Below are 27,937 nucleotides of genomic sequence, written 5' to 3' on the forward strand. Positions count from 1 at the left end.
CCCGCAGCCCAGAAACCACACTTGAAACAGACAATAACTTATTTACTTTCCAGGGCGGGGGTGGCCTCGGCCCTAGGACCCCGCGGGGGGCAGGAGATGGGGCTCCCTCGTAAGCCCCGGGGCTGGCGGGGCAGGGAGCCCGTCCGTCCATCGGTCCTTCCCGGGGCCACCGTCCCTCCGCCGTCGGCAGCCAGCCGCCCCCCGGCAGCGCGGGTCAGGGGGCCTGCGAGCCCACGGGGTAGAGCAGCGCCAGGTGCTCGGCGCCCTGCACGGGCAGCGGGCGCGCGCTGTAGTGGGCGACGAGCTCGGGCACGCTGGCGAAGGGGCCGCTGTGCTGACCCAGCACGAACTGGCCACTGGGGGTCTGCGCGAACTTCAGGTGCAGGAAGCCCTGGCTGCTCCTAGAGGGGGGGCAGCCATTGTCGCCAGGATGTTTGGGGGGGTCACTCCAAGCCCCTCCCCCAGCAGCACCCCACACTCTCTCCGAACCCCCCTGGCTCTACGTGCTGCCCCTCTTGCGTTTCCCCTCCAGGCCAATGTCTGGGCTTCCCTTCTTGTCTCTCCCTCCCCCACAGGTGGAATGATCCAGAACCTGGGAACCATTGTTCCTTCATTAACCGAGGCCCAGAGAGGTTGAATAACCCCACCAAGGCCACACAGCTAGAAAGCGGGAGGGTCGTGATTTGAACCTGCCTCCAAAGCCCTCTTCCAAGCTCGTCCTCCCAGGAATCTCACACATGGATGTCTCGGGGCATCTTACAGGCAGGTGCCCTTAGACTTGTTGAAACCCAAAATGCCTCCAGGGCCAGCCAGAGATTCTGGCCCCAAACGGACACCGAGGGCTGTACTGGGGCTGGGGCAGGGGGTCCTAATGGACCTCGGACACCTAGGTCCCAGTCTCACCCAAGGTTTCCATTCCATCGGCTTGCATCCCTCCAGTGTTGCGGAGCTCATTATTAGTCAGAGCCATGCCCGAGACCTCCCGGAAGCCCCGCCCACTGGCCCCAACCCCACCCGCTGATTCCAGAAGCCCCACCCACTGGTCCCGGAAGCCCCGCCCCCTGGCTGCTGGAGCCACACCCATCTGCTCCCACTGAATGAACCCGATGAAAGGGTTCCTCGTGCAGTTTTTGGACCCTCTGTCCTTCCAGGGGACTGGGGGTCTCACCTGACAGAGAGAGAGCAGTCGTGGGGGCTGGTCTTGCTGAGGCGCACGAGGTAGCTGCCTTCCTTGCAGAGGGACAGAAGGTTCTCGGCATCGGCGCGGCCCAGTGGGCCGTGAAACCACCTGGGGTGGGAGAGAGACGTCTCCTGAAGGGTCATTCCCAAGGACTTAGCCCAGGTCGCCAAGTGGGGGGAAACGGCCTGGGAATTCTCACGTGGAACCCGGCTTTCAGGTAGACATGGTCTTCTCCAGGGGGCAGCCGAGCCCAGGCAGGGGGGCAACTGCCACCTCCCATTCAACAGCACACCTGACCTTGATCTTCACCGCCTCCCTCCGCTGGGTTCCCACGCCCCCTCCCCACCCCCCTTCTGTCGCTTGCATGTCATCTCCAGGAGCTTTTTCCTAGCCCACCCTCACTCAGGGGTGCCATTTGCTACTTAATATTTTCCTCTAATGTGTTCGAGGAAAGAGTAGCGGTTGTGACAAGGTGTCAGGGACAGAGCAGCGTTGCACCGAGACTTGCTCGTTGTTGGATTTCCAAAGAAAATTGAAAAGAAAATGACCTTCCGGCTCTCTGCTTCAGTGTTAACTGAGGCATAGAGGTTTGGGGGTTTGGAAATAGGCCCTGGCACCCACCGAGCTGGGCTCCAGCGCCTTAGAGTGTCCCTCAGGGATCTCCCAGGCTGGAGGAGCACAGAGAAGACACACGCCCTCCCAGCTGGGGCTCCCCACCCCCAAATCCTGCTCCTCCTCTCTTTGACCTTGCACAGTAAGTCCCGCTCAGCGACATGGAGGAAACTCTGAGCCACTGCACCACCTTGTAGGTTTTGAGCCTGAGGCTCAGAGAGGTTAGGTGATTTGCCCGAGGCCACACAGCTTGGAGACCCAGAGCCTAATGCCACGGAGGGAAAGGGGACCAATCTGATTCTGCTTATGCGCCTCGCAGGCGCTGGCACCCAGAGAAGATGAGTTGGAGAAATGAATGCACCCTCGGGAGTCTACAGCTGGCACCGGGCTGGGAGGGGCTCAGCCTGGCGCTTCCGCCTTCAGCTTCTCCACTCACGGCTGTTTCTCCAGGGGCAGGGCCATGTCCACGCGCTCTGCGGGCTGGGGGCTTCTGGGAGGGGGTCTCCGGAGCTCCTTGGCGGAGCCTGGAGCCCTTTCCCACTCGGGACTGTCAAACTGCACTGGAAGAAGAAGAGAGAGGAAAGGGTTAAGTCCAGCCGAGTTCATGGAGGCGGGGCTGCAGCAAACCAATGGGATTTCAGTAGGAGGGCGGTGCCTTGCTTGGGACAACCTCTCAGGATCCAGAGGAGGCGGGGCTTAAGGCTGGGGCAGGACTGGCACATGGAGCAGCCAATTGGCTGTCAGGAGAAAGGGGTGTGGTCACTGTGAGTCAGGTGGCATGAAAGGGGCAGGGCTGCGCCATGAGTAACAAATCCGAGAGCAGCGAGCAGGGCTAGAGAGAGGTTTGGAACCTTCCATGGAGGAGCCGGGACCCCCGAGCTCCCTTTCCCTGGTTCGGCCAAGTCATAGAACTAGAAGCCAACCCCACTGCAGACAGGTAAACTGAGGCACCGAGTCCCAACCCCACTCTCAGTCATTCAACTTCTGGAACAAAGTCAAGTTCATCCAACTCTTCCAGGTCCACGTTATTGTATTTCTTAGAGCTGACCATATTTATTGCCCATTTTATTATGGAAGAGGAAACTGAGGTCCAAGGATTGATTCAAACTCACCCAGCTCAGCCAGGAACTGACCCCCTGGCTGACAGCTCCTAAGAATTGTCACACATACACACACATCTGCCCCACAACGCCACTGTCACCGAGCACAAGTGTCCTTGTTCGGTAGGTATTGTAAGTTCATTAGGTATTTTATAGCTAAGGAAATGGAGACGCAGGGAGATCAAGAGATTTGTCCAACCCAGGAACACAAACCCAGCTCTAGTGTGACACTGAAGCTCTCTTTCTATCCCATTGCACTCTAAAAGGTATTTTGGTTTCCAAGGAAGATGGAGGAAGCTTTCTGATCGGGGAAATTTCTGTCTATCAGTCATTCACAATTTAGCGAGAACTAATACATCCTCCTGTGCCGGGTGATCGGAACAGAGAACTCGGCCAGATCCCAAAGTGCAGGGGCAGGATGATGAGCGGTCAAGGGCCAAGGGCCAAGCGGTACCTGCAAACGCCCTGGAGATGTGATCCTTCTTCCACTCCCACGGCTGGTCGTACTCATCGGCCGGCCGCTCGTCCCCCTGGGGCAGCCGGCTCTGCCGGGGCCTCTGCCCGGAGAGGGGCCCGTCCTCCGGCTCTGGGCCCTCCTCCTCATAGGGGGTGTCGTACAGCTGCACGCCCCGGCAGGGCAGCTCTGAGGGCCGGGACACCGGTGAGCCCCCGCTGCCGCCCCCCGCGGCCCGCTGGGCTCCCCCGCCTCCCGCCCGCTCACCGCTCACGACCCCCTGAGCGTCGTAAGGCTCCATGTAGCCATCGTCCGAGGGGGGCGGTGGGGGCTGGGCGTCGAAGGGGTCCGCGTACTCCGTGTCGCCTTCCAGCTGGGGACAGAGGCAAGGGGAGGGGGCCGGGGATCAGGGCGCCCAGGCCTGGCTCTGGACATCCCCTGCCGGGTGAGGTGACACCCCTTGCCTGCCCTCTCCAGGCTGTTGTGCTTTTTTTTGGGGGGGGGCGGCTAGGGACCCTTCTCTACCTCCCATGACACAGACGCCAGTTTCCTTTCTCTCGCCTTCCAGGCAATTCTGATTCTCCCAGACACCCCTGCCTCCCGCCTTCAGTAACTCAAGAGCTCGTGTTTGTCGGGTGCCAGCCCCATCCCGAACGCTTTGCATGAACCAGCCGGTCACGGCTGCCCTGGGTCAGGATGTTATTTCCACTTTCCAGGTGAGAAAAACCAAGGCACAGAGAGGTGGGGTGACTTGCCCAGGGTCACACAGCTGGTAAGGGGTAGAGGCTGGGTTCGATCCCGGGCCGACTGGGTGCCCCGAGCTCCTGCCTCCCACCCTCCAGTCCTTCCCCCCTTCCTGCCTCTGGTGAGGATTTGGGGATCGAGCCTTTGACCCTGAGGACAACGACTAAGACACGCGTGAGCGCTGGCACGTGGTCTGGGTTCAAATCCTCTCGAGCTGTGGCTGTGCCGCCCGGGCGAGGGGACTGGCTATTTCTGTGAGCCTCAGTCTTCACCTCCGTCAAGTGGGCGTAAAAGCAGGCAGCGCAGAGGACAGCGAGTGGGGAGGGCGGCAGGGGAGTGCCGCACTCAGATCTGTTTTAGGACGACTCCCCAGGGGCCCAGAGTCGGGGAGGGGAAGGGTTGGGGGGCAAGCTGAAGGCTGGGGACCCCAGGGGGGGGCAGGATACACCCAGAGGATGCGGGCAGGGCAGAGCCAAGGGCAGGTGGAAGCCCAGGAAGTCACCAGGCTGGAGGCCTGCGCCACTGCCCTCTCCTCTCCAGGGTCCCACACAAAACCAGCTCCCCCAGATCCAGACCCCTCCCCCCCCAGTCTCCTAGAGCCCCCCGGCCTCTGGGCTCGGCCCCCCACGCACCTCCTCGGCGGAGCCGCCCAGCAAGGCCTTGGCCCTGGCCAGGTCAGCCGCCTCCACCTTGATGAGCCGGTGCTTGGGGGATTCGGACTTGGCGTCGCCGGCGCCCGCGGGCTCCGGCTCCAGGCGGCCGCCCTCGTACGGGTCCTCGAAGTCCAGGTTCTTCTGCTCGCGGTAGGCGCGGAGGATGTCGCTCTCCGAGTAGTCGGGGGTGGGCGGCTGCGGGGGCGGCCTGCGCCCGCCGAAGCTCAGGTAATCCCGCAGCCACTTGGCCATTGGGGCGCGCCCTCCGCTCCCGCGCAGCGTCACAGGGGCGCCCGCATCTCCCCGCTCCTGGGGCCCCCGCCTTGGGGCAGCGTCCCCCGGGGAGGAGGAGGCGAGTGGGGGAGAAGGAGGGAAGGGCGCTGCTTGGATGGGGGGGGAGAAGAAGGGCAGATGGGCTGGGAAGCCAGAGCCCCCCAAGCCCGGCTCCCGCGGGGCCCTGAACGCCGAGGTGGGCGAGGGGCACCCGCGGAAGCGCGCGGACTCGGCGCCGTCCCCGTGCGTGGCTCGGCCGCCCGCCGCCTCCGGGCAGCTCCGGGACGCCTTCGGGGGGGTCCGCGGGCCGACGCAGCCCCCGGCTCGGCCGCGACCCCGGGGTCCTCAGCGCAGCCGGCGGGCTCCCCCGGGGGCGCGCGCGCAAAGTTGGACCGCGGGGAGTGTGGCCCCGGCGCTGCGCCTCCTTTGTTGCGCTCCTCTCGGCTGCGGGGGTCCACCCCCCCCGGGAACCCCCCCCAAAAGATTTCCGCAGCCCCCGGCCGGGCCGCCTCGATGCGGCCGCTGCCAGCCGCGGGCACAAAGGGAACGCAACCCCTCCGCCAATCCCCCTGCTCGCTGTCGGAGAGCCCTTGCCCCGCGGCGCGCGCCCGGGAGGGGGGATTTAGGCGAGGGGGGCGAGCCGGGGGCCGCCCCAACCCCTCCCGGCCCGGGCGGCAACGTCCAGGCTCTCCCGCCTCCCCCCTCCGCCGCTCCCCCAGTGCCCTCCCTCTCCCTGCGCTCCCCTCCGAGGTGACCGAGACCTTCAGCTGTGCCGGGGAGGGAGAGGAGCCGCTGCCCGCGGACGGAGGGGGGAGGCCGGGGTGCGGGAGGCGCTGGGGCCGAGGCCGCCGCAGCCGACCCGCACAGCCGCAGCTGCGTGGCTGGGTGGGGGCGGCGAGAGGTGCGGGGGACAGGAGAGGGGCGCGGAGGTGGCACTTGACCGAGAAACGGGTGTGTGTGGGGGGCTGGACTTGACCGCGAGAAGGGGCGAAACTGGCCAGTAGAGGGGGCGAGAGTGACCGCTATGCGGGAGGGAAATTGAACCCGTATCTGGTCGTGACACTGACCGGGGGGTGGGGTGGACATCGTTGGAGAGGTCACTGGCTAAAATTGATATTGTCGCAGCTCAAGGACAGGGGGCGGCTGCAAGGGAGGGGGAGGCGGCTTCCCCTCCGTGGAAGGGGCTCCTCTCCCCCCCCACGTCCCCGGGGACTCATTGCAGGGCAGCTGGTCCAGGGAGGGAGATGGTATCTGGGCCCGGCTGTGGCCTCCGCATCTGTCCCTTTTGTGGCTTCTGAGGTTGGGGAGGGGAGGGGGGCAGAGGCACAGGGGTCTGGCCTGGCCTGGTGGCCCGTGCAGCTGTCTGGGCGGGGGACACGGCGGGAGGTGGGGTGGGGGGACAGGAAGAGATTTACCGGCTGAGGGAGGATAAGGGGGCTCCCGGCCAATTCGGGAGCGAGCTAGTTCTCCTTCCCCCATTTGGGGGCTCGCTGGGTCCCCGGGAGATTTGAGTAAGAGAGGGGGGTGGTCGGGAAGATGGGACCCCCACATTCCCTTCCCCCATCTCCCCGCGCTCTGGTGGGGCTGGGGGGCCAGCCTCTTTTTGCCTTTTGGTTTCCTCATTTTGAAAAATGGGGCTTCTGGTAGGAAAACCCGGAGAGCCTGGTGGGCTTACGGATGGGGAAACTGAGGAACAGACGGGGGAGGGACTTCCTGGGAGGGGCCCGGGAGCTCGTTCCTGACCGGTCTAGGGGTGGCATTCGAGGCCCACCGGAGTCGCTTCATGGAATTGCTTGGACCTCCCCCTCCTTCCTCTCTATGCTCCATTTGCCAGATGGGGAAACTGAGGCTCAGAGCCGCCTGGAAGGCAGCGGGGTGGGGGGCCTGATCTGCCGGTTTCCTCCCGTTTCCTCCAACACGGACCTGTAGGCTTCGGTCCTCCCCCTCCGAGGCGCATCCACGCAGCCCCCCGGCCCCGCCGGCCCTGTCAGCCCTGCCCTCCCCTCCCCAATCTGGCGACAAGGCCGCGTCCCCCAGGGACGGCCTCGGGAGCACGGCGGGTAATTGTCCTGTTTTCTGTCAGCCGCCAGGCAATTCCCAGCTCGCGGACGAGCTGTTGACACATCTCATCAAATCCTGCGCGCCCTCCCTGCCGGATAAATACCGCGCTGTCTGAGGTATAAATATTTGAAAGGGGCTTGCTAATGACTCGTGTGTCGGGAATGGCAATGAGGGGCCCGCGGGCAGGATCAAACGGGCGTTTGACTTCCCTGCGCTTTTGAGCCGCCCTCTCTGGGGGCTGTCCCCCCCCCCACCGCAAGGAGATGGGGGGGGGCGGAGTTGCGGTGCGACCTTGAGCCCCGGGACCTCCTGGGGCAGCAGCTTTGGGAGAGGAGGGGGGCGTAGGGAGGGAAGCTGGAATCTGCACCGACCTGGGCAGGGATGGGGCGGCCGAGGGCTTTCCCCTCCCCCACGCAGTCGTGGCACGAGGGCTAGTTAATGGGGGGGGGGATTCGTCGGAGGGGAGGGGTTGCTCTCAGGAGCTCCCAGCCTGCCCTTGGCCTTGCTATCCTGCCTGGGAAATGGGGAAATGGAAGTAGCTAACCTCGGTTGAGTGGTTCGTGGGGGTTTTTTTGGAGGCGCTCAACCGCTGAGCTCCACTGGCTCCCCAATTCTTGCTTTCTTGGATTGAGATATAAGGCACCATGTTCCAGTGCCCAGTTCAGGGGCTTTTATTAATTTTTCTTTATAAATCTTCCTCCCTCCGTGGCTTCGTCATCTGTCCGCTCGCTGTGTCTGCTCCTTTTCTCTGCTCTCTGTTGTGTCCATTCCTTGGCTGCTTTTCTTTAGGAAGCACTGGGACGTACCGTGTGGGAGGCGGGTGCCCAACTGCTTGAGCCACCCCCGCTCCCTGCTCGTTGTCTCTGTTCGTCCCTCAGCTCATTGCATCAGCTCGTCTTCTTTAGGAGGCACCGGGACCTCCCATGTGGGAGGCGGGTGTGCAACTGCTTGAGCCACACCTGATCCCCAGTGGCTTTTAGTGTAGTCACAGAGTCGGGAAACCATCACCTTTGTCTAATTCCAGAACGTTCTCATCATTCCCCCAAAAGACCCCATACCCCTTACCCCCGCCCCCCCCCCGGGCCCCTGCAGCCACAAAAGGAAGTCTCGCCTACAGCTTTGCCTCTTCTGGACATTTCCTAGCAACAGGACCATATATGCGACGTGGTCCTCGTCTTACTTCCCTGGGCATCGTGTTTGCCAGGGTCCCCCACGCTGGAACACGTGGCAGGACTTGGCTCCTTTCCTCCTTTTTCCGTGACTGAATCCTGTTCCACTGAAGGGACGAACCATGCTTGACCGATCCGCTCGTCCGTGGAGGGCTGTGGGGGTCGTTCTGACATTCGGTCTCTGATGAATAACACTTCCGTGCGTGGACGTCGGGTTGGAGTCTCTTGGAGGGGAACTGTCTTCTTTCCTGCTCTCTTTATGCGGATTAAGTGGATTAGTGCAACCGAGGAGGCGCGGAGGGCGAAAGCCGCGTGCCCAAGGTCACAGAGCGGGCTGTGCCTGCGACCTGAACCCAGGAGGCCTGGCTCCAGTACCCACACTCATAACCACTGGTGGCAAACAGTAGGTGCTCAATGCATGTTGAATGTGAGTCCTCAGGAAGGGGTCGCTCTGTCCCCTCACCCATCTCACGGCACGGCCTCCAGGATCCCTGGGCACGATGGCCTGGGAGAGGGTCCGACAACTAATCTGACGGGCAGGCGTGGCCCGGAGCCAGGAGCTCCTAGTCTGACAGGGGAGGCCAGCTTTGCCGGCAGGAGCCCCTCGAGACAGCTCTGCCTCCCTTGGCTCAGTCTGACGGGAGAGGCAGGGCCTTGTCTCCAGAAGACCCCAGTCTGATGGAGGAGATATGTGCGTGCTTTTACTGGCCCCAGTCTGATGGGTGAGGCCTGATCCTGCCCCTTGAAGCTCCCAGTCTGATGGAGACGGGAGCCTGCCTTCAGGGACCCCAGTTTAAAGGGGAGGCATGGTCCTTCCTTCAAGTGTTTCTGGTCTGATGGGGGAGGCAAGGCTGCCTTCAGAGGCTCCCAGGCTGATGGGGGCAGAAACACCGTTCTTCCTTTGTGGGCCACAGTCTGATGGAGGAGGCATGAGCCTGCTTTCAGCGGCCCCAGCTTAGGGGGCTCATGGCCCTGCCTTCGAGGGTTCCGTATCTGATGGAGGAGACATGGGCCTGCCTGCCTAAGTCCCCAGCGTGCTGGGAGAGGCACAGGCCTGCTGGGAGACGCCCAGTCTGGGCGAGGCAACTGAAGATGCACCTCGGGAGCCCCCTGAATCACATCCAGGTCCTGTGCTTCCTTGACTGGGAGCCCTGGGCCGAGGACCCCACCCCCCACCCCCCGCCTGGGTAAAGTGCGGCAGGGGCAGCGCCTGGGAGGCTTTGTGGAGGCTCAGGCGGGGGTAGGGGGCTCCGCAGGGCGACACCCTCCTCCCCGCTCTGATGTGCTCCGGCAGCCTCGCAGCCCCAGGGGAGGTGATGCAGGAGACCGGATGAGGCCTGACAGCTGAGGACAGGATGACAGGCAGGGAGCTGGAGGGGGCAGGGGGCTGTCGGCAGAGATGGGGGCGGGGGCAGAGGGGACTGTCTGCAGCGATAGGGGCGCAGGGCAGGCTTCAGAGAGCTGGAGAGGGGGTCCGGGGCAGGGCAGGGGTCAGCACAGATGCCTGTCCCTCCACCCGTTCCGCTCTGGAGCCCACCCAGGGAACTGGGGGTCAAGGGCAAAACGGCTCCCAGGACGTGGCCGGGAGAACAAAGCCTGAAGGCCTTCGGGAAAAACAAGGCTGAAGAAAAGGTCCTTTAGAAATAAAGGGGAGGGAAGTCGACGTGGCTCAACTGATAGGGCGTCCGTCTACCACATGGGAGGTCCGCGGTTCAAACCCCGGGCCTCCTTGACCCGTGTGGAGCTGGCCCATGCACAGTGCTGATGCGCGCAAGGAGTGCCTTGCCACGCAAGGGTGTCCCCCGCGTGGGGGAGCCCCACGCGCAAGGAGTGCGCCCGTGAGGAAAGCCGCCCAGCGTGAAAAGAAAGTGCAGCCTGCCCAGGAATGGCGCCGCACACACGGAGAGCTGACACAGCAAGATGACGCGACAAAAAGAAACACAGATTCCCGGTGCTGCTGACAAGAATAGATGCAGACACAGAAGAACAGCGAACGGACAGAGAGAGCAGACAATGAGGGGGAAGGGGAGAGAAATAAATAAAATCTATCTTTAAAAAAAATAAAGGGGAAAAAAAAGTAAGGAGGAAAAAAATTAGGTTAAATTACAAGAGAAAGCAAGCAAGCAAGAAAAAGAAACACAATCGTGGTGGCACATGGATGAGTGGGGGGGGTGCTGGAAGGCCGGTGGAACTGGGGGGCCCCCCGGGAGCCTCAGTCCCCGCATCTGCGAAGGACAGACGCTCTTCCACTGTTTGGGGGGTTTCCCAAAACAGGCCCATTGACTCATTTTCTCACGGCGCCCTGCTCAGCGCCGGGACAGTTTCAGGGGCCGGCTCAGGCTGGCGGGGTCCGGCAGGAGGGCTCTAAGCGACTCCCGCCAAGCTCCGCCCCCCGAAGCTCGTGTCCTGTGACTTCCTCCCCCTTGACGGTGGGTGGGGCTTGGGATTTGCTTCTGACCAATCGGACACGGTAAGGGTGACGGGGCGTCGCTTCTGGTACACTCCTGTGGCTCGGACCAGGCTGTTGGAGGGTCCACGTGGCAAGGCACTGAGCGCAGCCTCTGGCCAGGGCCCCGCCGGAAACGGACTTCGGCTAGCAACCCCGTGAGCGGGCTTGGCGGGAAGTCCCTCCGCCGAGCCTTCAGAAGACACCTTGATTGCCGCTGTGGGAGCCCCTGAAGGAGACCTCCAGGTAAGCCACACCTGGATTTCTGACCCGTCGAAGCGGTGTGCTTTTAAACTGCTAAGTCTGGGACTAATTTGTCACGCAGCAGTAGATAACTAATACAAGCGGAGATAGGTAAAAACTAAGTAGATTCCTTAAGAACATCTTCAGTGCTTTTTCACTGCAGTTATCTAGTTCTTTCACACGTTTTTTAATTGTTCTTATGTATGTTTAAGGTCTTATTCCCCTCCTCCCACCAAGAACATCAGCTTTCGGAGAGCAGGGGCTTTGCCGGTTGTTTCTTCGCTGCCGTGGCCCCAGTGGCCTGCACAGGAGTTGCCTCACTGTAGGTGCTCAATCAGTACTTTGTGAATGAGAACATGGATTTATCCACCTGCGTGGGGACACTTAAACGAGTCCACAACAAGAGTTGAGGATAAGGGCTGGCAAACTGGTAAGGGCTGCCCACAGGTCAGCTGCTATTGGTAGCCGTGGAACAGGATCCCGGGTCACGTCCAAGAGAGGGCAGCCCGTGCCTGACCTTGGGGCGACCTCGGCCAGCAGAGCCCCAGGGATGGGATGAGCCTGGAAATGGGGGGGCGGGGCAGATCCTGGCCACCTCCCCTAGAGGTTGTGGGCGACAGACCTGGAACGCAGAACTGGATGACTTAGAAAGGGGCTGGCCAACTTTTTCTGTGAGTAGTTTCAGCTTCGTGGGCCATCGCATCACTGCTGTTAAATACTCAGCCTGGACACGAAAGCCATCCACAGACAAATGGACATACAGCTGTATCTCAATAAAGCTTTATTGACAAAAACCAGCAGTGGGCCGCCTCTGGCCCGTCCTGTAGTTGGCTGACCCCGGTTTTAGGATCTGTGGGGGTTGAGATGGATTAATATTATGTCGATAACAGTAACAGGTGGTCTGAGCCTGTGGCAGTGACTGTGGAGGGGGATTGAGAATGGGAGTTTAGGAAACGGCTGGAAAGAATCAATTGAAATGAACTGGGGCGGCGGTCCGAAACCTCAGAATTGCTCTCTCAACAACTTTAGCTGGATGATGGTGTTTAGTTTTGTTTTTTAAAGAGTTAATTTATTTCTCCCCACCCCCTCGTTGTTTGCACTTGCTGTGTCTGTTAAGCAAACCTGGGGCCTCCGATGTAGGAGAGAGGTGCCTAGTTGCGTGGGGCACCTCTGCTTCCTGCTTTGCTGTGACACTCATGTTTTCCTCCGTGTCTCTTATTGCGTCATCTTATGGTATCGGCGTGCCGCACCTGCCCGTCACGCCAGCTCGCTCTCTTCTTTAGGAGGCACCGGGAACCGAACCACGGGCCTCCCGTGTGGCAGGCGGGAGCCCATTCGCCTGAGCCACATCTGCTTCTCCAAGGAAGGGTTTTGATTCCATTTGTTTGACTCAAAATGTTTACAAAAGGCAGATCCATGGAATGCCTGGGTGAAATTTTTTTTTTAAGTAAAGAAATAAAAGCTACGTGCACGTGGGCAGGCAGGGGCAGACAGAAGGGAACAGGGTCTCCGGCCTTCTGGGAAACGGGAATTTCCAGGCCCTGGGCGGTGGGGGAGGGAAGGCCGGCTTGGAGGGCGGCGCTGAGAGGCTGTGTGCTCTTCCCTGGTTTGTCGGAACACTCTGGGCTTCTAGGTTTTTGGCTGATGTCACGTAAAAGAATTCAAGGACGTGCCCCAGGGTAGGCGAGGGAGTAAAGGGTTTAGTAAGAAGTCAGACGTGGTGGCGGGCGCGCTGCAGGGTGAGCCGTGCTTGTGGGCCCCAGCTCAGGCCCTTTCAAGACCTTTCTCCACCCCCTTCCTAAGCCTGGGGAGGCCCCCGCTGTTTGCTTTTTTTCCCCAAAGATTTATTTATTTCCCCATCCCTACCCCGTTGTCTGCTCTCTCTGTCCCTTTGCTGTGTGTTCTCCTGGGTCTGCTTATCTTCTCTTTAGGCAGCTCCGGGAACCGATCCTGGGACCTTCTGCATAGGAGAGAGGCGCTCAATCTCTCGCACCACCTCAGCTCCCTGGTCTGCTGTCTCTTATTGTCTCTCCTCTGTGTCTTTTTGTTGCGTCATCTTGCTATGTCAGCACTCCATGAGGCACCACTCCTGGGTGGGCTGCGCTTTTTTCATGCTGGGAGGCTCTCCTTACAGGGCGCACTCCTTGCACGTGGGGCTCCCCTACGCGGGGGACACCCCTGCGTGGCAGGGCACTCCTTGAACACGGCAGTACAATGTGTGGGCCAGCTCCACGCGGGCCAGGAGGCCCTGGGTTTGAACCCTGGACCTCCCACGTGGTAGGCAGATGCTTCCCATAACCGTCTTTGGGGTAATAAAAGAGCTGTGCTCACGGAGGCCTCGCCACGGGCCCCTCCTCGGAGGCTGGCAGAGGGCAGGTGCCAAGGCCAGCTCAGGTGAGGGCTGAATTCCGTGCCCCGACAGAGACACGTTTTTCATCGTAACCCACGTCCCCGTTTATTTCAGATGTGGCCCGCTTGCCCGGCTGGGTCTCAATCCAGACTCCTCACAGAGAGGACCCCGGAAGCAGAGTAGGAGGAAGCCGCGGGGACGGGTCACAGGCTGGAAGCCGGCAGAGCCCAGGAGGGAGCGGAGGGGACGTCGCCACGTGACGGGGGAGCCGAGGCCCAACGGCGGCCACTGCCGGAGTGTCCCAGCCCCAGGGGAGAGAGCTGGGCCTCGCTGACCCCGTGACCTTGACTTCTCGGGCTGAGACCCGGCGTGCTGAGGAGTTCCCGCCAGCGCCTCCGAGGCCATCTGACCAGGAACTGTGCCGGCGGCCTCAGGATGTCGCAGCCCTGGACGTGGTCCGAGGCCACGGGAAGCTGGTGGCAGCTACTCATGGCTCCGGCTGGTTCCAAGGCCCCCTGCCCCGTCGGCCAGCTCGCGGGGCCTCGGAGGCAGCAGGAGCTGTCCCTGTGACCTCTGGCCCGGGGAGGGGCCCGGCGGGGGCTCAGTTGCTGCCGCTGCTGTCCTCGCTGTCCGAGTAGGCGCCCAGCTGGCTCAGGGAGGAGGCGCCGGGCGGGCAGGGGGCGGGCCCAGCCGCCTTCCCGTTCTGCGGGGCACCTGGGGGGGGGGTGGGAGTCAGCCCCCACCCCTCGCTTCAGGAGAGGTCTGGGGGGGGCAGGACAAGCTGGGAGAGCGGGGCGTGGGGCTGGGGCAGGCGAAGGCGCCCGGCCGCCCTCAGACCCGGAAGCTCTGCTTCAGAAAAGCGGCCTGCAGGAAGCGCGCCCGCCCACGCCGGCAAAGGGGTCCACGCCAGGGGGCGCCTCCCGGCCCGTTTATGACAACAGAAAATGGGAGTTGCCCCAAGACTGGAGTTGAACCACAGACTGCTGGGAGAGGCGCAGGCGCTGGCCCTCCCGCGGCCCCCCACAGACTGTGTGGCCCTGAGCAGGTGGCTTGGCCTCTCTGGGCTGTGTTCTCCTCGTCTGACTAGTGGGGATGTGACCTGAGCTGACAGCGGAGGCTCCGTCTGGGCCAGGACCCAGCACGAGTGGCTGGCAGGGATGAGCTCTGAACCCCCTAGGGGGGCGGTTCCAGAATTATCCACGATTGACAGAACAGGAAGCTGAGGCCCGAGAACCAACAGGCAGAGGCGCGGGGGGAGGGGCCCTGCTTCTAACCACTGACAACACGCCCCCCACGCCACCATCTCCTGGGGGGCCGGGGCAGGGTCTGCCGACGACGGAAGACACATGTTTTGTTTTGCACACTACCGCACGACTTGGGTTTTAAGAGCAAGCACGTGCTCCTTTTTTGTAATTAAAAAGTCGAGAAAAGAAAAATGAAAGAAACCCTGTCCCCTCCTCTCCCTGGAGTTGGGGGGCACCCACCCCCACCCAGCCTGGGAAGGCCCTTGAGTGGCAGAGGAGGGCCCCGCTGCCCCTGGCGGCTGCGGGGGACACTGCGCTCAGCTCCCGGGGACCAGGGGCACTTACCGGGGGTGGGGGCGGGGGCTGCGGGGCCCCGCCCGGCGCTGTGGTGCAGGTCTGTCCCCCTCACCACGACCAGGCCCGACAGCTGCGGCGCGCAGCCAAGGGTGCCGACGCTCCGCTCCCAGCTCTCTGCCTTCCTCTTGGCCTTGGGTGCCTGTGGGTGCCGTGGGGTGGGGGGCAGCAGGGTGAGTGGGCTGCCCCAGACCCACCCTCTCCCTGCCCCCAGCTGCTTGTGGACCCATCCCAGCTGCTGGGGAGACCTTTGCTGCTCCCTCCTCTTCTGCTCTCCTGACCAAGCCTCTCCCCTGCTCTATGCTCCTCTATGGCTCCCCATCGCCCTAGGTGTGGTACCCGAGGCCCATTCTCCAGCCCTTCTCTCTGCCACGTGCTCTGCACCCACATTTTCTAAATCTCACATTTTCTAAGGCTTCCTGCCTTTGTCCATATACCACTCCCTCCACCTGGAATGGTCTCTTTTCCTCTGGCTCACTGGGTAAACGCCAACTCAGCTTTCATCCTTCAATACCCAGCTCAGGTATCCCTGCCCCTGGGAAGCTTTCTCTTGCACTTCCTCATCTCCCACACCCAGCTCAAGCACCTCCTCTGCCGTGACGCCTGCCTTTGCAGCTGCTCGTTCTTCCATACCCAGCTCAAGCACCTCCTCTGTGTGACGCCTGCCTTTGCAGCTGCTCGTTCTTCCACACCCAGCTCAAGCACCTCCTCTGCCGTGACGCCTACCTTTGCAGCTGCTCGTTCTTCCACACCCAGCTCAAGCACCTCCTCTGCGTGACGCCTGCCTTTGCAGCTGCTTGTTCTTCCACACCCAGCTCAAGCACCTCCTCTGCTGTGACGCCTGCCTTTGCAGCTGCTCGTTCTCCCACACCCAGCTCAAGCATCCCCGCCCACGTGTGGCCTCTGCTGGCATGGCCTCGTCTTTCCACACCCAGCTCAAGCACCTCCTCTGCTGGGGAGACTGCCTTGCAGCTATTCATTCTTCGAAACCCATTTCACGAACCCCTACCCTTATTAAGCCTTTTTTTTTTTTTTGCATTTACTCGTCCTTCGATATCCAGCTCAAGTGGCTCTGCCCTTGTAATGCCTTTCATTGCAGCTCCAGGTCACACAAGTTCCGCATGTCTGTGCCCACAGTCCCTTCTGCTGCCTTATGAACTATGTCTCAAATCAGGCTGGGTTCCTGGCTTGTTCACTGCTGTGCCTGCAGGGCCACAGAGTTACCCTAAACAAAGTGGGTACTCAAGCAACGTGCTGAGTGAATAAGTGAAAATGGAGACACCGGCTTTGGGGTCTAGCTAGGGGGAGACAGACAGGGCTCAGTCCACCTCCTGTTCTTCTATTGCACCAAAAGGGACCCCTTTAATCTGCTTTTCATGACAAACAGGAACAGGAAGCCACTGGACTAAGGACGCCCTAATCTGTGCCCTGCCTGTACTGGGAGCTGGAGATGCTGGGGGGATATGAGTGGCATGGGGGACAGAGCTCACCATCCGTGAGGTGAGGGGCAAAGAAGTATGGCACACAAGTCAGGAGGTAATGAGGACCACATCCATCTTGATCGGGAAAGAAAGACGTCGGGTGGTGTGAGAGCCTGAGGGCAGGGCTGGCCGGGGTGGGCAAGGTGGCCTGGGAGAGTCTCGGTAATGAGGTGACATGGGAGTCGATATGAGAATGCGGAAGAGGTGCTAACAAGAGACCTGCAGAAGGTGCCCCCGGAAGAGGGAACAGCGCGGCAAAGGCCCCAACGTGGGACGCAGCTGGCACGTCAGAGGGGTGGCAAGGAGGCTGGTGCAGCTGGAGCAGTGAATGGAGGAGAGGCGCAGGGCACAGCGGCCATAGAGCATGCAGCCTGCTGCACATGGGGCTCGGCCGTGACCAAGACAGACAACATTTGGGGGGGTGGGTCCCATCACCATGGAATGAACTGATGTTCTCTCTGCCCTTTGTCAGACACCATCACGGCTTCTCACGGCAAGGAGGGTGCTTGGAGTTACATGTACCTGTTCCCCAACCTGTTGGTGCCAATTGTATGCACTGTCACACGACTACACCAAGGAGGTATAGGTGAGAAAAGGGAGAAGCTGCCCCTATCAAAGCGAGGGGGGTGGCTTTAAAAAAGGCCGGATAAAGGCATATTGTGCAAAACAAAACAGAAAAACCTGTTAGCGGGTTAGGTGTTAAGTCAAAGAACTAAAAATGACTGGGAGAAATAGTAAACAAATATAAAAGGTCAGATAGCTTGGAAAGTGGCTTCAATCTTTTGCTTTGCTTAAAAAAAAAAAAGGAAACTGTAGACAATGCATTCTGGGGGGTGGTTTATGGAAGAAAGACAGTGTAAAGACTCCAATTGGGGGACAAATCCTTAAAGAGAAAGTCTTTGTTCTGATAAAAAATGAAGGGTAAGAGAACATGAGCTCCCTTCTGACAGGTATATAGAGTTCTTAGCTGGAGTGTCACTGCCTCCGTGAAAGACTGCATTTCCCAACGTCCTTTGCCAGCTGGATATGGTCAGGTGATTCAGTTCTAACCAATGGGATGCGAGCAGAAGTTTAGGCTTCGTGCCCTTAAAAGCCCCTCTCCTTCCCTCTCCCCTCTTGCTGTGTGAGTAGATGGGGATGCAGGCACGGCACTGAAACGCCAGGAGAGGAGGCCATTATCCTAGGGACGGATGGACAGGAAGTCTCCTGAGCTCCTGGCAGCATAGGCCTGCCTACCCTGTTCTGGATTGCATTCTGTCACCTGAAACAAAAGTAAACTTGTCTCCCTGAAGCCACTGTTCCCTCGGGTCATGGCTGGTGGCTGAACTAATGCAGAACCCAAACATGTTCTGAATTAAAATAAAACGTTTCTGGGGTACGTGATTTTTTTTTTTTTTTAACAATTCCTCACTTCAAATCAAAGGGGGACCGTGACCACCTTTGATAAGACCGTGGTGGTGGAAAATGCTTTGTCCACCCAAATCCCTTCTCCCCTTTTTTCTAGCGAGAGACGCAGCTACGCACTGAGCCATGTTCCTGCGCACACCCTCTGCCTCCCTGAGGGTGCTGAGCCAGCTGTGATCACAGATCTGGAATCAACACTCCAGATGGGCGAAGAGCTGGAAGGAACCTGAGGTACCTGGGAGTTCTGGACGGTCACCCAGGACTTCTCTGAATTTGGGGGTCTCCTGTTTCAACAGCTTATTCAGGAGTCAGCTGATGACAGGATGGCAGGCCTGGCATCTGCCTTTAGAAATAAGGTTTTATTGGCCCATGGCCACACGCTTTTGTGTCACCTATGGCCACTTTCACGTAGGCAGAACAGAGCAGTTGTGGTAGAGAACAGTCTGGCTGCAGAACTGATGATGTGTCCAAGCTGGCTCTTTAAGAAGCAGCTAAACCAACCCCTGGCTTAGCCTGTCCCTGCCTCATGTGGGCATAAATGGGGAGTCGGGCAGCCCCACTCACCTCGTCCAGGATGGCAGTGGGTTTGGGCCGGACGGGTGGGCGGGGTGGCAGAGAAGCAGCCTCGTCCTCCGAGTCAGAGTCTCCCAGCAGGCGGCGTTTTCTAGATTCTTCCACCAGGGCCCTGTGGGAGAGAACATGGGTGCCTGGGGATGGTGTCTGGGACACCCCTACTGAGGCAGCAACACCTCATGGGGGCCAGTGGAGTGGTTAAGTCCTCGGACGCCAGAACCAGCCCGTCTGGATTCCGATCCTGGCTGGGAGAGCTTGGGGCATCCCGGGCCCCCATCTCCTCGTCTGTCGAGATGCTCCTGCCAAGTCCCACAGCTGCTGCATGGGACGGAGCTGAAACAGCGTTGGGTGCCCAGAAGGGGCTGCATAAATACTCGCCCCTGGCACCGTCACTCATCCTGATGCTGACCTGTCCACTGAGCACCTACTATGTGCTGGAGAATGTTCCAGGTCCTGGGGATGTGGGAGAAGCTGGACAAGGTCCCTGGTGCTGCAGACCTCAAACTCGAAAGGAGGGAGGGTAGCCGATAAAACGGGTGAGGAATAATCAGAGAGAAGCTCCAGGGAGTGATGGGTGCTGGGCAGATGTTAACGCAGCCGGCCTGGGACCGTCGTTGGGACAAGTCCAGGGCTCTGGGGACCTGGACCCCGGGAGAGGTCCCGGATCCCTAAATGGCACCTGGACTGTCTGTGCAAGTATTGTGGTTTGTGTTGAACACCTGCTGTTCTTCAGGGGACCTGGAATTTGGGTCCGTGCCAGGCAGAGGTGCCCACGTGACCAGCCCCTAATAAAACCCCTGGGCGCTTCTGCCAGGTGTCCCCTGATGTGGCCGCATGTGCCGGTTCCCTTTGCTGACGTGCTTCTGGGCCTTTCTACAGGGATAAAACTTTACCCATAAGGACAGCTATATGCAGAGTCCTGCGAGTTCTCTTGGAGGGTCTCTGAACCTGGGTGTGGCCTTGGGGACCCCGACACAGATGCCCGGAGAAAGTGAGATGGAGGGGACGGGGGCCAGGGAAGGCTTCCCAGAGCTAATGCCAGGAGGGGGGAAGGGAAGGGGCTGCACGAGGCTGGGGCACTCACGCCGTCTCCCTCTCGTCCTCCTCCTGCTCCTGCTTCTGCCTCTCCTCCTCGGACAGGCGGTGCTGCCGCAGCATGGCCTCGAAGTCCACGTGCGCCTGCCGCTGGTTGAGGTCCTTGAGCTCCTGCAGGTTCTCCAGCACCTCCATCTCCAGCTTGGAGTCCTTGGTTCGGTTCTCCAGCACCTGCGGGCACAACGGCACGGGGCGTGGGCTGCCGGGAGGCTGCCCTGCGCGGGCCCTGCCCGGCCACAGGTTCCCCCCAGCCCTGGCGCCCTGAGCTGCAGCACCCACTCAGGGACCTCTGGCTCGGTCCCTTACCCCTGCCCATTTCACTGGGGCGGGGAGGGGAAGTGACGCGTCTGACGGTTGCCTGGCCAGTGGGGATTTGCACCCAGGGCACAGCAGGGCCCTGCCTTGTGCCATCTTTCAGTATTAATAAAAATAATGAAGACAAGAGAGGCAATCTGAACACCGATGTGTGCCAGGGCCCGGGCTAAGACAGTTCCAGATGGAATCTCCTTTTATCCTCCTCACAAACCTCACTTTGCAGAGAAGGAATTGGAGGCCCAGAGAGGTGAGCTGGGCAGGCTGGGGGGTGGCCCCTCCTGGGCTCCCTCTCTGTGGCCTGGCCTTCCTTTATTTACCCCTGAAAGATGGCCACAAATTCTTGGACACATATCTCTGTAAAAGGCAGAGCCTACTCCCCCTCCACTTGAGGGGGTGCTGGGCGGACTGACTGGCTTCAAAAGGACAGAAGATGACATCAGTGAAGACGTGTCACTTAGGACAGCGGGTCATAGAAGGCACTGCCGCTTCCTCCTTGTGCGCGCTCTCGGATCGGTGGCCCTGGGGGAAGCTGGCCACCATGTTGTGAGGATGCTCAAGCAGTGCCCTGGAGAAGCCCACATGGCAGGGAGACAGAGGCCTCCAGCACCCGGCCATGTGAACGAACCAGCTCGGAGGCGGCTTCTCCAGCCCTGGGCGAGCCTGAGGAAGATGCGCCCACTGACGGCTGGACGGAGCCCTCGTGAGAGACCCCCGAGGCGGCCCCCAGCGAAACCATTCCCGGATCTCTGACCCTCATCGATTGCGTGAGGTGATAAATGTTTGTGGTTTTAAGTTGCTAAGCTTTGGGCTAACTTGTTACATGGCAGCAGCTGATACTGAGTTAATAACCCCCTGCTGGCCAGTAAGGGGGAGACTGAGGTGGCACACGGGTGGCACTGAGGCAGCTCCAGGCACAGAGCAAACCTCACAAAGGGCAAGCTCCCTTCCCGCAGCTCTGCCCAGTTGCTGTCAAGACTGGGTCAGTTACAAGGGACTGCTTGGATAACTTGTGTCTGGCAGAGGCACAAGGATCCAGGAATAAAGGGGGAAATCGGGAGCAGGGAGGGGACAGGAGGGCACATATTCATTATTTCCTGAGAACATCCAAAAAGTCTACTGGGAGGTAAAAATGATGTATTCTGTGGATTAGCAGTAATTATATCGACATAGTGACATTTACACAGCACAGAACCATGGGAGGCTCTGGGGAGTTCTACGTGTATGAACTAATTTAGTCCTCCCTGCAACCTTAGGAGGAGGATGTGGTTATCAAAACCACTTCACCAATGAGACCATGGAGGCACAGAGAGGCCAAGTGGCTTGCCCAAGACTGCACAGTCAAGAGGTATTCAAGAGAACTTCTAAAACTTTTAAGGTTCCTTAATGCTCACTGGCCTAAAGGTCAGAGGAAACTTGTTAGGAAACTGGGGGGGTAGGTGGCTGCAGGAAGCACCTTCTATCCTAAAGGCCAATCTCCTGACACTCTGTATTAGTCAGCTAATGCTGGGTAGCAATGTATCCCGAACTGTGTGGCTGAAAAGGTCACAAATTTGCTCTCTCAGTTTTTCTGGGTCAGGAGTCTGGTATGGCATGGCTGGGTTTGCTGCTCAGGGTTTTTTGTGTTTTTTTTTAAGATTTATTTTATTTATTTCTCTCCCCTTCTTCCTGCTCCCCCCACCCCCACCCCATTGTCTGCTCTCTGTGTCCATTCGCTACGTGTTCTTCTGTGTCCGCTTGCATTATCCGACAGCACTGGAAAACTGCGTCTGTTTCTTGTTGTGTCATCTTGCTGCACCAGCTCTCCGTGTGTATGTGGCACCACTCCTGGGCAGGCTGCGCTTTTTTCATGTGGGATGGCTCTCCTTGTGGGGCGCACTCCTTGCACATGGGGCACCCCTGCGTAGGGGTACCCCTGCATGGCATGGCACTCCTTGCACACAGCAGCACTGCACATGGGCCAGCTCACCACACGAGTCAGGAGGCCCTGGGGATCAAACCCTGGACCCTCCATATGGTAGACGGATGCTCCATCAGTTGAGCCACGTCTGCTTCCCGATGCTCAGGGTCTTATGTATCTGAACTCACGTGGCAGCTCAGGGTTCTTTCCTGAGCTCGTGCAGGTTGTGGGTAGAACTCAGTTCCTTGGGATTCCCAGACTTGGGTTTGCGTTTTCCCCTTGGCTGTTGCCAGGAGGCTGCTCTCGGCGCCTGGGGGAGGCCAACAGCTCCTTTCAGGCCAGCAGAAGAGCATCTGCTGCTTCCAACATCGCTGACTTCCTCCTTCTCTGACTCGATTCCCAGATTAAAGGGTGCAGATGATGAGTCGGACCCATACAGAGAATCTTCTTAGGGTCAACTGTGCCATGTAACCGAACCCAACCACGCAAGTGAGACTTAAGATTCGGCTGGAGGATCACGCAGGGTGTGGAGTGTGCCCCGCTGCCCTGGGACAGGGCGGGGCACTGGCCCCGCCACTACCACGTGCACCCACATGTGCGTGTGTGCACACGCCTGGCTCACCTTCATGGGATTGTTCAATTCTTCGTCCTCGCGCTCCTTCTGCACCCTCTTCTCTTCTTCCTCCAGGAGCTTCTCGGCCTGGAAGTTCCGTGTGGCTCCGTGCTCCATGGTGTAGTCTGTGTTTTCAGGATCTGTCTGTGGAGGCAGGAGGGATAGGGGGATGTTGGAAGCTTATTCTAAGTTGAGCTACCAACACTCTGGATATTTTCTGGGCCTTTTAAAATTGCTTGACTTTTTATTTTCCTTTTTCTTGTCTTATTGCTTTGTCTAGCAGGCTAGGGGGTGTTGTCTTTCTTTCTATTGCCTCCCATCACCTTCTGCAGAAATGCCCGACTCCTTAACTTGGTTTTAAGAGCCTTCCCTGCCTGCCTACTGCCTCCCTGCAATCCATCGTCCTCTGTTTCCCACCCTCGACATTTCTGCAAAAAGAAGTCTTCAGCCTTAGCACATGCTGTGACTTCTGCTTTTTTTTTTTGGATTTTTTGCATTTCTTTTTGGTTATCAAACTTATATTCAAGCATATGGCATACATGCTTCTATTTTTATTTATAGAACCGAAAATCCTGGAAGAAAAAAAGGGAACTCGTATTGTCTGGAGTTTTGTCATCATGCACCAATGTTGGCTTCAAGTCTGGGCAAACATACTGACCCCAGTAGGGTCAGGTGTTGGCAAAAGGGAGAGTGGGGAGTCTCTGGACTGTCCTTGTAACTGTTGTATACATCTAAAATTATTCCAAACTAAACGTATTAAAAAAAAAAGGGGGGGTATCCCTTGTGTACACTGTGTAATAGAGTCTGGATGGCCTTTGCCCCCAGCTCCTTGGAATTTCCTGAGTGGCAAGTTTCTCTGCTATTTGCGTTCAGGAGGTGACTTGGGATGGAGCAGGACACACAGAGTGCCCACCCATGTGACCGGGGGTTGGGCTTTGAGCCACCTCGTGTCAGCCTGAGCTCTGGAGAGGGGACGGGGCTGGAGAGTGACTTCACACATTCAACCGCGTGGCCACTGCTTCTGTCAGTCGTGCATTGGTGATGAAACCCCAGTAAGAACTGTGGACACTGAGGCTCTGGAATTAGATAGTGGTGATGGCTGTAAAACTCCCAAAAATACACTAAACACCACTGAACTGTACCCTTCGAGTGGCTGAATTCTACTACATGTGAATTTAACTTCAAAATAAAACTGTTATAAGAAAGTAAATATTCAACTATAAAAAATAGAATCTTCTTAATTAAAAAAAAAAGTTTAGGGCAAAAAAATATTCTAGCAGTCCAGAACTAAACGAAGAGAAGACTGTATAAGTTCTTTTTGTACTGTCTCCAAAGCCCAGTACCACCCTAGTGGTAACAATTAGAGTACAAATGTGGCTTTTTTACTGGCTATCTAATAGTCCACTGTACAACAGTCTGTTCATCAAATCCCAGTACCATACATCTGGATTGCATCCAGGTTTTTGCCTTTATAAATAACCCTGCAATGAACATTCTCCCCCAAACCTTTGTCGTTTCCTGGGGATAACTCAAACGGGGTTTCCCTGGAGGGGAGGGGCATGAGCGGGCCACCCCAGAGGCCTCCCTGACCTGAGGGGCTGCGGCGAGGGCCGGCCTGGTCGACCACCTACCTTGAAGGTGATCTCTGCCAGGCAGCGCGTGCACTTGATGTAGAAGCGGAAGATGGGCAGGCCCAGGTAGACCTCGTCCTGCACCGTCTCTTTGCGCGCGTTGAACTTTTTGCCCTTGTAGATGTACTCTCCGCACGTCTTACACCTGCAGCGTAAAGCAGAGGGACTCGGGCTGTCCTGGCACTCTGGCTTCCACTGATAGGACACTATGGCATTCGGGAAGATGGCTGCTTGCATGCCTCCCAAGACAGGGAGCTCCCTCCCTCCCAAGGCAGCCTGCGCCTCCACCAGTGCACATTCCTCCTAGTTAGCGTTTGCCTGGGCTCGGCTGGTGTCTCCTCCGTGGGAGGCAGCCCCGTCCTGCCCTGTCCCCTGCAGCCACCACGTTAGGTGAGGCTTGCCAGTCATTCACTCCCAGGAGCAAGCCCGCTGCTAACAGGGCATCCCTGCCTCCATGGAAGGGAATTCTGGCTGGGAGTGAAGCCACACAGAGGAAGGTAGAGCTGGCAGCCCAGACAGTCTCCTGTCCGCTCTCGATGTTCCCCGTGTGAATCCACCCGAGTTTCTTATTATCTCAACTTCCCATTGGCCCATGGGCTAAATGAGGACAGGGACTTTGTCAGGCTTGGCCCCCAAGGGTCCCTGGGACCCAGCATATTATCTGACCAATATAGCAGGTACTGGGAAGCGGACTTGGCCCAGTGGTTAGGGCGTCCGCCTACCACATGGGAGGTCCAAGGTTCAAACCCCGGGCCGACTGACCCATGTGGAGCTGACCCATGCGCAGTGCTGATGCACACAAGGAGTGCCGTGTCACGCAGGGGTGTCCCCCGCATAGGGGAGCCCCACGTGCAAGGAGTGCGCCCCGTAAGAAGAGCCGCCCAGCGCGAAAGAAAGTGCAGCCTGCCCAGGAATGGCGCTGCACACACGGAGAGCTGACACCACAAGATGACGCAACAAAAAGAAACACAGATTCCCGTGCCGCTGACAAGAATGCAAGCGGACACAGAAGAACACACAGCGAAGGGACACAGAGAACAGACAATTGGGGGGGTGGGGAAGGGGAGAGAAATTTAAAAAAATATATATATATATACATATAGCAGGGACCCAGTGTTTGCTAAGCGAATGAATCAATGAAGGGGAGAGGAAATAAAACGGGTCAGCACTGCCTCAACGAGGGCTGAGTGTCATCAAACTACAGGGGTGTCTGATTTTTAGGTGCACCTGGGTTCGGACGTGTGAAAATGTAAAAAATGCCTGGGTTTTAGAATCAGTAAAATACAGTCATGTGAAGAACAAGGTCTGGGTACGATAGGGAGGATAGTGGAGGGGTCAGATGGGGGACGGGACGGCCTCTCTGAGACAGGGAGGTTTGAGCCAGGACCTGCAGGGTGGGAGGGGCCGGCTACGGTGAGAGCAGAGGGAGGAGTGCTCCTGGCAGAGGAAACAGCTTGTGCAAAGGGCCTGCGGCAGGAAGGGGTGTGATGCGTCGGGAGAAGCTAAAGTGTGTGCACAGAGGTCCCCGCCAGGGCTTCACCTCTGCGTTCACATGGTAACTCACGATTAAGACTTCGAGCGGGTTCAACAGAGGTTGGGGGATTAAATCTCAAAAGGTGGGCAAAGTGAGGGTCAGCGTGGCCGCCTGCTCGTCAAGTCAGGCCTGGTGACTGGACTGAAGGCTGGGCTGGGCCACCGCTCCGGGGATGCTGGGACCTGTGTCGGCCTGCCGCGGCCGAGGCGAGGGGCTGGGCCACACGGGGTCACTCACCTCATGTTGAAGGGAGCCATCAGCCGCACCACGTACTGCCGGTCTTTGGGGAGCTTGAGCTTGGGGATCTTCGAGGGGTCAAAGTCTGGTGGGTAGTATTTCTGCAGGGGGGAAGGCATCAGGGTGAGATTCAGGCGTAGCCCACGGATAGCGGGAAAGGACTCTGGGGAGTCACACCGGGGGTCTCTAAGACCACCCTGGTTTTGCTGATTTTCTGGGAGGTCTCCCGGGACTCAGCACGTAGCTGTGCTCGGGGCTAAGATTTAATATACCAAAGGATACCAAGCAGGATCAGCAAAGGAAGGGGCACATGGGGCCAAGTCCAGGGGAGACCGGGCAGAAGCTTCTGGAGCCTTCTCCTCTGATGAGCTTAATTTTTCATTTCCTCCCGCAATGAGATGTGCCATGTGTGAACCGCTGTAGACTGGGGAAGTTCATGAGAATTTCCGCGTCCAGGGTTTTTATTGGGAACTGGTCACGGAAGCTTCTCTGCCTGGCAGAGGCCCAAATTCCAGCCCCCTGGAAGGACAGCCGGTGTTCGACATAAACCATACCGTGTGCACAAAACAGTTTAGAAACAGCGAGCTCCCTCTATCAGCTAGGATGGTGGGAGCCCCCCCCAAATCCAAGTTCCCAGATCAGCAGGCCTCTCTGACTTGTTTTAAGAACTCTTCTACACGGGAGTTCGAGGTGGGAGAGGCACAGAGGGCGAGTTTGGAGCATGACAAACAATTCAATCACCTAATCGGGAAGTAAAGTACTTTGTTTTGAGCACCTACTCGTTGTCTGCCTCAGGTTCTTCTTACAATGACTCTACAAAGTAGTGAACAATGTGCCCACTTTACAGAGGACAAAGTGAGAGCTCGATCACCTGGTGTGAGCAGCCCAGCGGGGATTCGAACCTGCGGACACGGTGTGCTTCAGTGATTAGGGGTGTAGACTGGGCAGTCAGAGGGTGTGGGCTCAGCTCCTTCACCCTCTGGCTCTCACGTTATCCTCTCTGAACCTCAGTTTCCTCATCTGAAGCATGGAGCTAATCTAAGCATCTATTTGGGAGGACTGTTGAGAAGATTTGATCCGGAAAGCTCGGTGCCTGGCACAGGGAAGTATCTACCAGCAAATAACGTTAATAGCTAGATTCCTGAGTGGCCCATCGGGTGGAAGGAGCAGAATGGTGGTGAAGTCCAGCCGACACATTAATCTCCAGGCCTGGGGGGGGCCCTTTCACGCCGCACCGTCATGCAAGGGCTGGTGCTGGACTCTGGATACCAGGCACCCTCCACAGGTCTGTTCTCTACTTCATCCTGACATCCTGGACTTACATACTCCCCAAGCCGGCGAGCTCACCACCCTTCAGGGAGCACAAACCCTGAGCCCAATCCTGCCTTCCAGAAGCTTCTCCCCCCACCCCTCACGAGTCCCGGCTTTCCCTCAACAGAGTTATAAGTTGAGACCAATTCCCATTCGGCTTGGCAAAGTCTAACCCCTCCAAAGCCCATTATTGGCTAGTGACCCCGAACAGGGCGGAGCTTAAGGGAGCCCCGTCCCTGGTGATGGCTGCACAGAGCAGGGCCGTCAATCTGTTTAAAGGAAGTCCCGCCCCAAGGAACGAGATTGGGTAAAATCCTTCGGGAACGCCCAATCAGGGGAAGTGATGGGTAAACAGCCGAAGCCCCGCCCGCAGAGCCTTAGGCCTTTGGGAAGCTCCGCCCTCGAGGAAGAAGGAAAAGGGTCTCCTTAGATCATGAGGCCCGCCTCGGCTGGAGCTGGGGGGCGCCCTTACCGGAACAGAAATCCCCAGTCGCCCAGCACTTACGTTTAAAACCTTCCGCTCCGACATCTTTGCCTCTCACTTTTCTCAGAAGCGCCGGAGAACCGCTTAGACTCCGTATTTAGCCCGACTTCCTCGACCGGCCCCGTACTTCCGTCAACGTCACATGCTCCAGCCACGCTTATTGGCTGCCGCATCCACACCTTGCCTCTTCATTGGCTCAGCCCCCGCCGCCCGCCAGTCAAGATCCGGCTCCTTCCGTCGGCCCTCCGGCGCTGCAACCTCCCGAGCGTGGCACGAAGGTTCCGCGGGCGCCTCTGGATTTGGAGACTTTCCGAGCTGGCCTAGCTCCCTCTGGAGGTCGGCATCGGCAGGTTAAGATGTTGTCGTGAAACAACCTGGCCGTTAGTCGCCTCGCCCTGTGTTTTTTCTTTCTTTCAAACAAGAGATGTGTTGATGGCCTACCTTGTGTGCTGGAGTCTGGGAAACCAGACACCGCTCCT

The 27,937-nt window shown here is 58.6% G+C and overlaps 2 protein-coding genes and 1 long non-coding RNA gene across 6 annotated transcripts; 1 reads left to right on the forward strand and 2 right to left on the reverse strand.

Annotated features, from left to right (window-relative positions):
* Nucleotides 1–29: 29 nt before the first annotated feature.
* SHD (Src homology 2 domain containing transforming protein D) lies at nucleotides 30–5,397 on the reverse strand. Its single transcript, XM_058282078.2, has 6 exons — nucleotides 4,723–5,397; nucleotides 3,614–3,719; nucleotides 3,347–3,535; nucleotides 2,229–2,352; nucleotides 1,169–1,288; nucleotides 30–401 (listed from the first exon to the last, which is right to left on the reverse strand). The coding sequence occupies exons 1-6, from the start codon at nucleotides 4,993–4,995 to the stop codon at nucleotides 215–217; spliced, it is 999 nt and encodes a 332-aa protein (XP_058138061.1). The 5' UTR covers nucleotides 4,996–5,397; the 3' UTR covers nucleotides 30–214.
* LOC111765320 (uncharacterized) lies at nucleotides 3,888–23,468 on the forward strand. 4 transcript variants are annotated; one of them, XR_011646569.1, is made up of 7 exons: nucleotides 3,888–4,062; nucleotides 7,100–7,193; nucleotides 13,400–16,950; nucleotides 17,869–17,999; nucleotides 19,221–20,520; nucleotides 21,005–21,096; nucleotides 22,052–23,468. It is a non-coding gene; the product is annotated as an uncharacterized lncRNA (long non-coding RNA). The 4 variants fall into 4 exon arrangements; XR_011646571.1 differs by having other exon boundaries at nucleotides 22,823–23,468; XR_002797700.3 differs by lacking the exon at nucleotides 7,100–7,193.
* Nucleotides 11,694–27,928, reverse strand: YJU2 (YJU2 splicing factor homolog). The gene is made up of 8 exons (XM_058282077.2): nucleotides 27,480–27,928; nucleotides 25,664–25,764; nucleotides 23,893–24,037; nucleotides 22,271–22,405; nucleotides 19,426–19,607; nucleotides 18,333–18,453; nucleotides 14,875–15,025; nucleotides 11,694–13,999 (listed from the first exon to the last, which is right to left on the reverse strand). Exons 1-8 carry the CDS (start codon nucleotides 27,501–27,503, stop codon nucleotides 13,887–13,889), a joined length of 972 nt encoding a protein of 323 aa, XP_058138060.1. The 5' UTR covers nucleotides 27,504–27,928; the 3' UTR covers nucleotides 11,694–13,886.
* Nucleotides 27,929–27,937: the final 9 nt, after the last annotated feature.

This window comes from Dasypus novemcinctus, chromosome 19 (genome assembly GCF_030445035.2).
Source record: "Dasypus novemcinctus isolate mDasNov1 chromosome 19, mDasNov1.1.hap2, whole genome shotgun sequence".
Lineage (NCBI taxonomy): Eukaryota > Metazoa > Chordata > Mammalia > Cingulata > Dasypodidae > Dasypus > Dasypus novemcinctus.

Bases quoted from the DNA above. Each gene is read 5' to 3' on its own strand.
- SHD (XM_058282078.2), bottom strand. From the start codon at position 4,995: ATGGCCAAGTGGCTGCGGGATTACCTGAGCTTCGGCGGGCGCAGGCCG. The intron at 3,536-3,613 runs GTGAGCGGGCGG...CCCGGCCCTCAG, and splicing joins CGCTCAGGGGGTCGTGAGCG to AGCTGCCCTGCCGGGGCGTG. The intron at 1,289-2,228 runs GTGAGTGGAGAA...CTCCCACCCCAG, and splicing joins CTGCCCCTGGAGAAACAGCC to GTGGTTTCACGGCCCACTGG.
- YJU2 (XM_058282077.2), bottom strand. From the start codon at position 27,503: ATGTCGGAGCGGAAGGTTTTAAAC. The intron at 25,765-27,479 runs GTAAGTGCTGGG...TCCCCCCTGCAG, and splicing joins CGGAGCGGAAGGTTTTAAAC to AAATACTACCCACCAGACTT. The intron at 22,406-23,892 runs GTAGGTGGTCGA...CTGCCTCCACAG, and splicing joins TGGCAGAGATCACCTTCAAG to ACAGATCCTGAAAACACAGA.